The sequence below is a fragment of the Limulus polyphemus genome, unplaced genomic scaffold (assembly GCF_000517525.1).
Source record: "Limulus polyphemus unplaced genomic scaffold, Limulus_polyphemus-2.1.2 Scaffold2312, whole genome shotgun sequence".
NCBI lineage: Eukaryota > Metazoa > Arthropoda > Merostomata > Xiphosura > Limulidae > Limulus > Limulus polyphemus.
In genome coordinates, this window is record NW_013667922.1 from 114,648 (window position 1) to 129,001 (window position 14,354).

The window sequence follows — 14,354 nt, forward strand, 5'->3', positions numbered from 1 at the left end:
CCAGGTGGATATTTATAAAAGAGTTGAAGTTTGAGGGGGTTAACTTCTTGTACTTTGGTCAGTGCCAGAATTTATATTATGCATTTGCTGTGTGAATGTTTATGGAGACAGCTTTTTGTAAGATTTTTACTCTTTTGATATGTGGTTCAGTAAGTGAGTTAGAAATATTTAGTTAGAGTGATGGTTACCAAAGTCTGTTAGTGATGTTACTGATGAAAGGTAGAATGATTAATTTTTTTTTCTTTGTCTATTAATACTTGTTTTGTGCATGAGATGTGTTCCTGCTTATCAACTATCATTATTTTTATAGTAATAGGAATATGAAGCTTCTGATGTACTTCCATAAACTAGTATAGACATTTACACCTCTTCAACTATTTTCTAATTGAAGGAAGAGATAGTGTATGTCTCGGAAATGGTTGTTTGATTAAGTTGACTTGAATTTTTCATATTTACTAAAAAATTAATGAAAGCTATGCTGCGTAAAACATCAGTTTTAGGTTATTTGAATGAGTGAAAACAATTTTGTTTGGAAGGTCTTCATTTAGAATCTTACCATTAGGCTTGAAAATAAACAAACCTCTTAAAGTGTTACAGAAATACTTTATTTAAGCTGGAGTCCAATCTAGTGAGAAAAACGTTAAAGTAATTGGTTGATCACTCAAAACTAGTTCAAGCTCAAATCAAATTGTTATCACGAGTTCGTGGCTAAAAGTACTTGAATTTTTTTATAATGGTAATAAGAAATGAAGTATTAAAAACAATTACAGTAATTTTAAGGTGATAAAGTCTTCTTCCTAGTAAAAAAAATGTTCTTTATGTTTTAGGAACCAAGGACACTTTCCTCGTAGTCATACACAGCGTCAACATTTTGATCAACGTTACCCACCCTCACTTGATCAATATGGTGATGAGCGAGAAGCAGCATCAGCTGGACCAGGGAGGTTATCTTGGAGGTCGACAATAACGTCTTCGTCCATCAGCTCAACTGTTGACTCTCCACCCCATTCTCGGAGTGGCAGCCGGCAACGGCGAAAGGGAACGTCAAGGCGGTCCTCTCACTCCCGCTCGGGTTCCCGGTCAAATTCTAGGTCTCAGTCTCGATCACGGTCAAGTTCTCATAGCAGTAGTGATAGTCGATCATCTAGTTCATCATCAAAACATCGAAGCAGCTCCACTGACAGCAGTAGTAGGTCGCCATCACCGTCCAAGTCTCAGTCACCAGCGTAAGTTTGTAATTTAAAAAAAAAAGCTTTTGATGAAGTTTATGTACATTAATATTAACTTCTGATCACAGCAAGATACCAATTTAGAGTGATATAAAATCAAACTGGTGATGAGTATAGCTAATTAGATGTACTATACTTACATTCTTACTTGTAAAGATCAGAATGTTGTTTCATCAGTTGGGTGTTCTTGCTGTCAAACATATACTAAAGAGGTAAAGCAAAGAAATAGAAAGTTGAAAATTTATCTAAAATGTCCTTTGAGTAGCTTTATTGAAAGTGTACTCATTATGCACAGGACCTCCTATGGGAGCCAAGGAAGTGGGAAAACAGGACGTTCAGATTGGCCAACCAATGTAGTCACCACAGTGTCATCATTGTTTTTACCACCTTCTGTTACAACTTTAAATGCTAACAGCTTATCTGTGGGAAATCAGTGCTCAAATCAATCACAAAATTGTTCATCCAGTCCCATAAACAACCACAGTGACAAAGAGGAAAGGAGACCACTGGGCATTTGTGTTCAAAATCTTCCAGCACGGTCCACAGGTAGCTTTTAAATAAATTGCTTTTTAACAAAGTTTAGTCTAAGGTATTTATTGATTCCTGAAGTATTGGGTGAAGAATGTCCTCACTTCTGTTGTTTCCTAATTAAATTTACCAATAATTATATAAATTTTATGTAAGCAAAAAAAGTTATTGTTGTAGAACATGTTTAAAAATACCTGATTTTGTTGGAACATCCTGTAAAATATAACTTAACATCAAACAGTTTAACTTTTAGGTGGAAGTATCTCTTTATGATAAAGTAAACTAAATTTTATGAATGTTTATATTGGGCATCATTTAAAGATTTAGAAAAAAATTGTTCATCTCCTTTCTTTCTTTTTTAAAATTGCATACAAAACAGTATTGATTTAATTAATCTATCATATAAATCAAGTGAGTATTTTGTTGCAGTATTTATTTCACAACTTCATAGGCAACGTTTGTAAATGAAGTTTATAAAGTCAAAATATGTATGTTTTAATGGAAAGTTCCCTGCTTGGTTTAATGTGACTTTTCAGTGCAGTTACATGAATTTTTTTCCAAACCTTATGAAGATTCTCATTAGTGAATCAAAATGTCATTTTCACTATTTTAACAGTTTTGATAATATTCCACTTGCTAATTACAGTATAGCAAAAGTTTCACGTTTTGTTATTTTAATTGCAGCGTGCTGTAGGTTGTCATTGTCAAGAATATGTTTTGTGAAACAAATAATTTATCAAATATCAGAAAACAATTAAATAAAAGGGTATCAATAGCAATATTTGCATGATTTTGAGATATCCTAGTACATATAATCTAACCTTAATAGTATTGTTTAAATTTTTTGTTTCATTGATAGTGTGTGTTGGGAAAGAGTTAGACTAAATCAGCTTAGCATTGGTATTGAAAAGTTAATATAATGTTCTTCTGTAGGAAAAGAATATGTTTATTGTTACATATAGTAACATAGTGGTAACTTGGAATTTTTAGACACAAGTCTGAAAGATGGATTATTCCATGAATACAAGAAGCATGGAAAAGTCACCATGGTAAAAGTGATTGGTCAGGGTACAGACAGATATGCAGTAGTTTGTTTTAAAAAGTAGGTGATTTTGTTTTTCTTCTTTTACTAGATGTTTAAAAATTTCACTTATCTGTGAGTTACAAATTGCAAAAGGAGTGGTAATATACTAAGTAATATACAAAAGCACAAGATTCTGTATTATGAAATTTTGTAAAGGTTGTTGACATAACCACAAGATCCTATGTTGTAAATAATTATTGTAGCTATTGACTTAACTATAAGTACTTTAAAAATGAGTGTATAGTAAGTCTGAACTTTTAATATAACAACCTTTTGTAGTTTAAACCTGACTAGTTTATTGAAGCACCAGCATAATGTTTTTAAGACTGAAAGTAAACCATTGCTCTTCAACCATTTCAGGGCAGATGATGTTGAAAAAGCTTTAGAAGTTTCTAAAGACAAGTTGTTTTTTGGCTGCAAGATTGAAGTCAAAGCACATGAAGGGCTAGATGGTGAAGATAATGAGTTTAGGCCTTTTGAGGCTGACCTTGATGAATTTCATCCTAAGGCAACAAGGACATTATTCATTGGCAACCTAGAAAAAGACATTACTCATCTGGACCTCAGGAAACATTTTGAACAGTTTGGAGAAATTATCGTAAGTTTTTCTTTAGAACAGTTTTTTATTTAAATCTTAAAAAAAAGATTTTGTTTGTTCAAAAAGAAAAAACATATATAGAATTGCTCAAACTTACCAGTGAATACTTATTAAACCTAATCTGAAAATATAACAATAGACTGACTGTAAAATTCCTGAAAAAATTTTTTTTCAACTACCAAAATTGAAGCAAGCATTTTACAAAGTAGCAAAGGATTAGATTACAGCACATGTACTGATTAAATATCCTTACTGATTTCTTGCATTGTAATAAGATGAAAACCAATGAGCTGGTGCGTAACAAAGTTTTCTTATTTTTAAGTTGTCATATAGTAAGATGTGTTTCATATATGAAAACTATGAATTAAGGTATTCCAACATTTTTAGAACCATTTATGTAATAATTGTGTTGAGTAAATAAATGTATTTTTCTATGTATAGGGCATTATCTTCAGGTTTTTGTTTTAAGTTTTCATTCTTCTACCATAAAAAGCTCATGTTATTTATGAAACTACTTCTAGTTAATTTAATATGTATTGTACTTTTGCTTTTATTTTATATTCAAACAATAAGAAGAAATTAAAAAAATAATATATATGTATCATAGGGCTTGAATTTGATATTTTTAGGTTGGGAGGTCCAAGATTGATAAGTTTTGTTTCCAAGTCTGTATTCAGAAGAGCCGTAAAGAAACTTGACATCCCCTCCCCAATTGCAAAATAATGCAATTCAAGCCCAGTGTATATAAGTAGCTAAATAACAAAGAAGTTATAAGATTTGACTGTATTTTATTTTCAGGAGATAGACATCAAGAAACAAGGAGCTACCAGTACATCCTTGTATGCTTTCATTCAGTTCACAAATATTGCTAGTGTGGTGAAAGCCATGAGGAAACTGGATGGTGAAACTCTTTTTGGGGCCAATAGGATAAAATTGGGATTTGGTAAAAGTATGCCCACATGCTGTGTATGGATAGATGGAGTTGTGGATTCTGTGTCAGAAAAGTTTCTCAAACGCCATTTTGGACGTTATGGACCAGTAAGAAATACTGTGATAGATAGAGAAAAGGGCCAAGCCCTAGTGTTTTATGACTCAATAGATTTAGCACAAAATGCAGTTGCAGAAATGAGAGGAAGAATGCTCGGAAGTAAAAGGTTGCAGGTTAGTTGAAAAGTAATTTTATAATTCATTTTTCAGGTCTTGTTAATTTAATATACTGTATGATACACATTTTCACCATATTATTTTTTCAATATAAACTTATTACACACCTTAAGTGATTTCTTTGAAAGTAATGCATTTCTTGTGTATACTAAGCATCATATTGAGTTATACAGTTCTGTTGTTATTTCTTGTAACCTAGCCAAAACATTTTATAATTAGTTTTTGTTTTTGTATTTAATTCTACTTCATCAGTAACATGTAACGTTCCAGTATGAACATCTTCTATTTTAAATCAGTCAAGCAATTCACTCTGTCATAATCATAACATTTAGTTTTTCATGTGTATTGATTGTAGTTTTGCATCACAACTTTTTTGTAATTGAGTATATAATAATGGAAGATTTGAACTTGTGCTGAGGTCCCTCTACAAATATGTAAATATTACCTTGCATGAGTTAATATGTTGTCCTAAGGTGTGTTACGAAGACCATCCTCTCATTTTCCCCTTTGTGATGTTGCTGGAAACAAATGAACATTGTTATTTGTACAATAACTTATGTATATAAGTTTGATCTTGTATTTTTAAAGGTAAAATTGGATTAAAATTATTTTACTTGCTAAAGATATAGGGTTTGATAAGTAGCCTAAACTTGCTTGTTGGTAAACAAAATCTACATTCTTGTGACTATTGTATTTTTGTAAAAATAAATTAGATGTAATACAGCAAAAAAACTAACATACAACTGAGATAATTTGTATAAAAAGGTTACACTTAAAAAGTGTTAAAAAGTAATATTGTTTGTAATAATTTATCAAAACACCAGTATATTTCCCTCGAAATATTGTTCTTTAAATTATTTTTATGTGTGTGTATTTAATACAGTAACCTGATATTGAAGTTAAAGGTTACTTTTTATGAGATTTTACTGCTTCCAAAAGGATATTAAGTGTGTGTGCACGGAATCAGTCCATTAGGCCAACTTCATATTGCAGAAGGAATGTTGACCATAATTCTGAATTTACTGCATGTATCTACATGAAATATAGCAAACTTTTACTAAAATGTAAAATTCTGTTAGTAAAATATAAAAGTCTGTTGTACACAAAATACTCGAATGTTACAAAAGTAAGACTATTGTACACAAAAACTCGAATGTTACAAAAGTATTTGTAATCAAGATATGTCTGTGAATTGATGATGTCAGTCTGACTCAGACTGACAAGTTGGAGTGCAAGGTGATGTTCATGTGAAGAACAAAAATACTTTTGTCCATCATACAATTTTCATATTGCATCTACATAACTCATAGAATCTCTGAAATGCATATCTACAGTTCATTCAGTATCCATGTTTATTGTATCTGGTATTTACTCTCCTCTGCTGCAGACTGTCAATAAATCAATATCGTATGGTAAAATGAATGGTTGATAACTTTGACATCAAGTACATAATATCATGTTAAATAGCACTCTGTAAAAAGTCATGGCATGTACACTTTGACCCCACCTATGCACATAGGGTTAAATCATTTTTTCAAAAAGTTGTGTGTTGCAGATAAAATAGTGTTCTGTCTAATAAAATAATTATTTTATACATGGCTTTAAGTTTGCCTGTATCTAATTTTCCAGATATTTTGTAGGGATTAGTGAAAGTGTATCATTTCTGGGATTGATATTCTTAGTAAGTTAGTTGAAGTTTTGAGCTAGACTGCTATAAATGATGAGGTGATGATATTTCTCATGCAGCTCTGTATTATTTTTATAATTTGCAAACAAAACATTAACCTTCTCTTGTCCCATGGTGTCCATAACATCACTGAGGAGTGTAGTCATACACTCAGTTTTTAGTTACATATTCTGTTTTTGATTCAATGCTCTTGAGAAAAATTGGTTCAGAAGTTGCAAGCACCAAAATGAGTAAAGGGTTTTCTATCTCCCCAGTCCATTCACCCAAAATAAGTGTTAGTGAATCTGGTTTAGTTATCTTCTTAACAAGATTTTGCACCATTTTGTAATCCTCATCATGGAAAGAATTGTAGAGATGAAATAATGAAGGATATACAGAAGCAGCTTTCTTTTGAAAACTTGTGTTCAGTGAAACTAAAGTGTTGTGTAACTTGAATGCATAGAAGCTTGCATTGAATCTTGCAGTAAGAGAAGTCTGGTGGCTGTCTGGGAGTCCTGTGTCTGTGACACAAAAACTGTTTCAGGTTATTGGGTTGAAAAAGAGTGCTGATCCTTTACATTTTTCTGTCTTTAAAAACTAGATTTTGATACCCATGGAAAGTACAACATAGATAGCCTATTGTGTAGCTTTGTGCTTAACAACAAAGAAACAAACATCTTTCTGCAATGAAGAAAAGGAAAAAAAAAACTAGTTATATCTAGTTAAATTTTGTACAGCACTTACAAATAGAGGTACATGTAATAATGCAGTATTTATACATCAACAACGAGAAATCATTTGATACAAATACCAATGAGAAAAGATTGTAAGATAATGTACAAGTAGATGTTAATGTCAGATAAAACTGGAGGATGGAGGCCTATGTGTTAATACAGGAGAATATTATTAGACAAAATATAATTTTAAATGTTCTCTTATTTAATGCAATGGCTGAAAAATAATGTTGGGGTGAATTATTAGGTAGACCATTTAAATATACATTCACATTCCATATTTGTTTTAAATTAGTCCATCCACATACACAGGAAACATAGTTCTCTATTCTTAAAATTCTAGATTAATGAGCACCATGCTAGACACTTGATTAATGCTCAAATTTTGCTCAAATTAATTTATAGGATTAGTTGATATAGTCAAAATAAAGTTTTGAATGGCTCGCATTATTTCTATATTTAAGGTGAAAAAAGCATTGAAAACTTTGTTTTCATGCTGTCTGTATAGGGACAACATAATGTTGTACCCCTAATTTCGTTAAAATCAGCCAAAGGGTTTTTTTGTAATTTTATAAACTCGCTCAGAGGGCTAAAACTTTTCAAATATTAATTGGCATTATGGGACTCCTTTTCTATTGTGTAATGTTGATTTGTTCTGTTTTTCCTTCAGAATGTATACATTCACAAGGAGTCTCTATAAACCTCTTCATTATTTAAAGTTAGATTGTTTGCATACCCAAAATTTAGAATAAACAAAATAAGTCTACAGCCTACTTATGCCATATCTGATGGTACATTTCATACATAAGGCAGTTAATGAAGGGGCTAATTGTGATGACAATCTACTACGTAAATAATCTTATAGATTTATTGAGCCATTTGGAAAACCTTCCTCATTCTAAGAGCATTTTTGCCGTAAGTTTAGGTACAAAAAGTTCAATCACCAGTAACTTTCAAAATGACTTTCTTTTTCTTCTTCTTAAAGTTTTCCACTCTTCAGTAAAATACATTATAATAACCCAGGGTTCTAAAAACATAGACATTTCTTTGAACAAGTAGTTGATCAGTTAATAGATTCATAGACCAACTATGAATTTATATATTGAAAAAAATGTCCAATCTTCTATATAATTTTCTAATCAAACACCATTCTCTTGGAATATATAAATCACTCTTTATAATGGGGATGGCCCACCTGTATTTTAGACCTTTTTAAAACCTCTCGTTTCTTTACCTTTGAAGCTTCCAAAATATATGAGAAACACAAGAAATTATCAAGAGATTTCTGATGAAAAACAGCTACAGATTGTTATAAACTATGCACTGACTTCAGTTAAACACATTTGACTTATCCATAGACCTGTAACAAATGATTGAAAACCGAATCTAAGAACAAGGGATTAGGCTTCAGCCTATGCACTGACTTCAGTTAAACACATTTGACTTATCCATAGACCTGTAACAAATTCTTGAAAACCGAATCTAAGAACAAGGGATTAGTCTTGAATTAAAATATTAAACAAAAAATAGAGTATACCAGACAATTCTATAAAAGTGTAGCTATTAAAAAACAACTGCCACATAAACTATACATCAGTCATAGATTGTTCACACTTTTGACCCTGTTGACTAAGAATAGCAACAAAAAGGAAATGGTAACATGAAACCACAAAAAATATACTTAATGCAATTTACATCCTATAATCAATAATTTTTATCCAAGGAATCTTGAGGAATTTATTTCCTGCAACCTATAAGTTATCAACCTAGTATATGTTAACCACAGTAATTGGAAATTAAAATTGAGCTTTCATAAAATGCTACAAATTATTTATAAAACATTGAAAACTGGAAAAATTTTCATAAAAATGTTTTCCAGGAAAGGCATGCGATGAAATTCATATCTATTTTATAACTTTCTTTGGGTGTGTGTGAGATTATTAAACAAAAAACTTTTTGTTGTCAGTAGTTTAGTTACAATTATTTTATTTTTCAACATCTTGTTAAGATAATGTTATTTGCAGTGTAACAAGTTTCACACTTTCTGACTGTAGCATTTCTAATCTCAAGTCAGTTCCCTGAAAATGTTCTTGTGTTTTCAGAAAAATATATAATTTCATTTATTGTGGCAAATTCTGTATATCTGAGATCAGGTATAAGAATATGTTTTTGTATGGATAAGAAGCTCTATTAAATGACAAAAGTGAGAGTGATACAGTTGTACAATACGAGTTCAGTTCAAAGTATCAGGGTTGTAAATATATACATCCATCCAGATAGTTCTACATGTTCCTGTTCTCCTACTTCTATACAGACCCTTAGTTTTGTTCACATTAAAGTGTCATATTCTCAAATTTAAAAAAAATTATCTCTTTGTCCTTCTACAGGGTTTAAATAAACTGGGTTAAGGCCTTACCTGTGTTACAAATCTGGATTATTGCCAAAAATAATTTCTTGTCAACAACCAAGAATCTGAAAAGATTATTGAAGCAAGATACATTACTAAAGGAAAGTTTTAAGAGTCATAAACATAACTATTTAAATTAAAAATCATGTCTTGGTCATTGAAGTCTAAGTTTACCCATGCAAGCATGTGACTAGGGATATCATGAGTGAATGATAATACTTCTAAAGTTTTGTACTTATAAAGAAAGCAGGGTTCGATTAAGTCATGAAAATCCTGGAAAGTCATGGAATTTTATAAACAAATTTTTTAGTATTTGAAATCCTGGAAAATAGTGGTTTTTATCAGGAGGTCCTGGAATAGTCCATGAAAATCTAGTTTCATTGCTCCCACATCCCCAGTTTTTATGACGACAAGCCGTACCATTTTATTTAACTCAGTTTTGTGAAAAACAATGTTTATAATATGTGACTCGTAAAAGAAATAAACACTGACTGGGCAAAACTGATCACTATCAGGCTTTGTACTATAGACCTCTGTCTGCAAATTAACAGATGTCACATGAGTATTGTCCAAATGACACTGTTAGCATAAAGTAAGCTCAAAACTTGTTTGGTGGCAATCAAAAATAATAAAATTTATCATAGGATAAAGAACATGGACATTTCAGAATTTTACTAATTCTATCTTCAGTATATAATTAATAACATTTTTAGCCTAACATCTTCATCAGTTTCTGCCCAAAGAAAGAGAAAAAAGCAAATGCAAATAATATAACAGAATGAATGTCATAATCTTAATTGCAGTGTATGATATATTTAGATTTTTCTATAGATGATGAGGTACCCTGTTATTTATATTGTGATCAATCGAGGCCAGAATATCTTGGTAAGATTTAGGGCCCATTTGTAAATATTTTAGGAATAATCTTCTGTTTTTAAGGAAGGATCAAGATTGTAAATTACTAATATTATTTTGTCTCTTTGTGTTCTTATTAGCTTTTTCTTTCGGGTCTAAAATGAATAAAATTCTTTTCATTTAATGTGGACTTGTTTTATTGTACTAGACAACTTACAGACTTAATATTACATTGAAATATAAAGGTTTTAGAGAACCACAAGGTTTCCAGTACTTTCGAAAGTTCTTTGTTAGGTGGAATTGCAATAGCTGACTGAGAAAATGTTTAAAAACAATGGATTACAATTGTGTGTAAAAACCACAATAAATACAACATTGGTAATATAAGCAAAAATATGAAAGTTGCAGAAAGGAAAAAAACAAACTAGGTATGATGGTAATAAAATCCAGAAAAACTTTAATTTGACACAACTTTTCAAGCTTAAACCCTTCTTCAGGTGATGACGTGCACTTTTCTTGAGAGTTTGGAGAGAAAAATGGCATCTCTTTAATTATATTTAATTTGTAATTTTTTTTACTTCTAAGTTCTTTTGTCTTGAGCTGCATGTACTTGTATTATTTTATATTTGTGTAGCATAAGAATTTCTGAAAGCAAAAATAATGCACATGACTTTTTTTCAGAATATGTAGTGCATACTGGAGGGATTTAGACATTTTGATAAATAAATAAATAATAAAAATATTTTTTACTTTAGCTGAGAATTTTTTTTATTATCTTGAGAGTATGTCATTTTTTAACTTTATCACCAAAATGCATATGACAAGTTTCTGTTACTTTGTTAGTTTTCAATTGAATTTTGCTCTTGTTTGCTGAATTTTATATTAAATTGTCCAAAATATTTTTTCCCAGTTTATTTAGTTCATGAGAGTTACCAGCAGTTTTTGTTACAGCTGTTTTTCTAGAAACTTTTTTATATTTCCCTTTGTTAATTAAATGTAAAGTAGTTGTATAATGCTGAAATGTTGTGATTATAGAAAAGGCATTAACAACAAACAAAGTGAACATGATTCCTAAAAATGACATAGAAAAGTTGATTTAAGTATATAATTTTTACATGCATGTTTTTAGTTAATTTAACAGGGAAAATTTGCCTATGTATCATTATAATACCATCAAATATATGTAACAGAAAAATAAGAAACCCTATAACCCAAGAAGTTCAAAAGGTCTCTTTTTTTTGAAAGCACTTTGGTTATGGGGTTTCAAATTTTTGTCTTTAATAGATGTTCTTTTTTTTTCAACCCTTGTATTATCGTAACATCATATTCACACAGACTTGGAGCCAAATCTGTTTTGCTCAGAGAAACATTTAATAAAATGAAAGTTTTTAATTTTTATAAACATAGTATTATTAATAATTTAAACTAAATACATAACAGTATAAACACCAATTTTGTATCTTTAAGGATACTCTTTAAATTATACTTCCTGTGTGTATTAAACTATATGTGATTTAATATACTTTTAAGGTATTTAAAATGTAAAAAACTTAAAGAAAAAAATTAGAGGAAAATTTTCTCATTATTATGTTAATTTTGTAAAAAAGTGTGTTGTGGAAATTGTTTAGTATCGTTGAAGACACAAAATTGGTATTTCTATTGTTGTATATTTATTTATCTTAAGTTAATAATAATGAAACATTTATTAAAAAGTAAAAACTTTCATTTTGTTTTATATATGCTGTTCTTTTGAAACAGTAAGAAATACGAAACTGAAAAGTAAGCAGAATAAAATTATTTCAAATAAGCAAGGTGATAATTGCCCATTGTGATCAAACATTCACTTAATATTGCCAACCCTAAATGAATGTAGCCTTTCACATTTATAAATATATCCAACAAACATTTGAATGAACTTGTATTGACAACATGCACTACATGATTAGGCAAAACATTCTCTAATAGTGTAGTAATATTGCCTAAAGACAAGATGGTATTTTACCTTCTAAAGCTTGTACTTGTTTTTCCTAATACTGAAGTCCTTACTTCCAACCTTACCATAGGTTGTTTATCCAAGTTCTTAATGACTTTAACACCTGAATTACTAGTTTATTTGGTTTTAACATTCCAAGTGAAAGAAGTTCAAGTTTTTGTGTGTTTTTTCTTGACATTTTGGCATTGTTTTGTAGGCTGACCTTATTATTGAGGTACTTAACTTGTAGTAGACTAGTGAGAAAATGCTATATTAATGATATTGGTGGGAAAAGGTTTGTATTTTAGTATAAAAATATTGATTATATAATTTTTTAATGGATTAGTGCATCATAGCAACAGCATTTAACAAGTTACATTGCAAACTAATTTGTTTGGATTGTGTAATGGCCTTCTGAAATAATTATACTTAGTTTTTAGAACATTGCTTTTGTTAATTGTTTCATTCAGTCTATAGACTTACTCGTCTCCATCAAAATGTCTGAAATTAAAGGTGATTAATGTTTATATTTCCAATTATTAAAAAAACTGTTTGTGTGTGATATGCTTAGTAGAAACTAGAGACAAGGGTTCATACTACAGAGAAATAAATTTCACAGTGATTTTTCAACACATTAATAAGTGCAGATGTGAACTTTTAGTATTGTCTAACACTTACACATATTTCATACTTGTCTTTTGAAACTGAAACTATTTACTTTATGTATCGTAATTGTAGGTTTACTTATGCAATTTAGTTTTTTCTTAATTGAAAAGTTCCCATCCTAATCTAAGGAAATTTATATTGCAAATATGAAGTTTGTATAGCCTGTAAAAATGTCAAACACAGAGCTTTATTTCCATAGATTCAATAAAATTAGCAAACAGTTTTAGTATTTCACTGCAGTTGTTCTAACTGTAATCCTATAATTAGTAAATTTTATTTCATAGGTTGATTTTGCTAGTCGTGAGTGCCAAACTGCATTCTGTGAAAAACTAGGACTACCAGGACTGGAGCTTTTACCAACAGATCGCTTATGGGAACGAAGAGACAGGCGGGAATTCGACCCACTTACAGATATACGGTATGTCCTTCAGTGTTTTAATAATCAATGCATTTGTGTGTCTCATCGAAGGAAGTGATACATTGTCTGTTTGTTTAAAAGATGAGATAGTAAGAACAGCAAAATGGGGATCTTAAAATAAGTGTTGGGATAAGTTTTTGGAAAAATAAAGTTATTAGGAAATGCAGTTTAAAAACACATTTTGGTGACTTGAGTTGCCTATCATCAAAGACTATGCAGCACAGTAAAGATATTTACATTTATTATTATGTTTGTGTTATTGAGACCATTATTATATGATGCTATGTGATTCACTGACATCAGGCACATTATACAGTTTAGCATAGTATGGTTGGGTGTATTATAAAAGGATTACATTTGTAATAAATACATATTTTAAAAATAAATACAGTCATAAATGTTTTATTTTTTATTATCAGATAATTGAAACTGGTCATATAAATTACACAGGCCTGCGAATTTAAACTTCATAAAAGATGTTTTGGTTTTAATAACAGATTTTTGATAATTCAGCTATGCAGATTTTGAAAATAATCATTTTTTTCTATCACGTAAGGATTTTATACAAATTGGGAAGTGAAAAACAAACAAACTTATTTACATCAAATTAAAGGCCCGGCATGGCCAGGTGGTTAGGGTGCTCCACTCGTAATTTGCGGGTCACGGGTTTGAATCCCTGTCACACGAAACATGCTCACCCTTTCAGCCGAGGAGGCATTATAATGTGACGGTCAGTCCCACTATTCGTTGGTAAAAGAGTAGCCCAAGAGTTGGCGGTGGGTGGTGATGACTAGCTGCCTTCCCTCTAGTCTTACACTACTAAATTAGGGAAGGCTAGTGCAGATAGCCCTCGTGTAGCTTTGCACGAAATCCATAACAAACAAACAAACATCAAATTATTATTTTGTTTACTACAATGAACATTTTTTCTTATTATGTTTGCTAACAAAAATACAAACAAACTGAAGAAAAGAAAAGAACATTGATGTCAAACGAATATGCATCTTCATTCATCTTGATTTTTTTTTTTTGT

General features: G+C 30.4%; 1 protein-coding gene across 3 annotated transcripts in view; it reads left to right on the forward strand.

Moving 5' to 3' along the window:
* The window catches only part of LOC106466587 (msx2-interacting protein-like), a 124,074-nt gene that overhangs the window by 86,591 nt on the left and 23,129 nt on the right, over positions 1 to 14,354 (forward strand). For all 3 annotated transcript variants that reach the window (XM_013926879.2, XM_022394612.1, XM_022394613.1), the window contains 6 exons: positions 828 to 1,226; positions 1,525 to 1,775; positions 2,748 to 2,859; positions 3,202 to 3,439; positions 4,238 to 4,600; positions 13,188 to 13,321. In XM_013926879.2, coding sequence (XP_013782333.1) covers positions 828 to 1,226; positions 1,525 to 1,775; positions 2,748 to 2,859; positions 3,202 to 3,439; positions 4,238 to 4,600; positions 13,188 to 13,321 — 1,497 coding nt within the window. The remainder of the gene's footprint in view (positions 1 to 827; positions 1,227 to 1,524; positions 1,776 to 2,747; positions 2,860 to 3,201; positions 3,440 to 4,237; positions 4,601 to 13,187; positions 13,322 to 14,354) is intronic.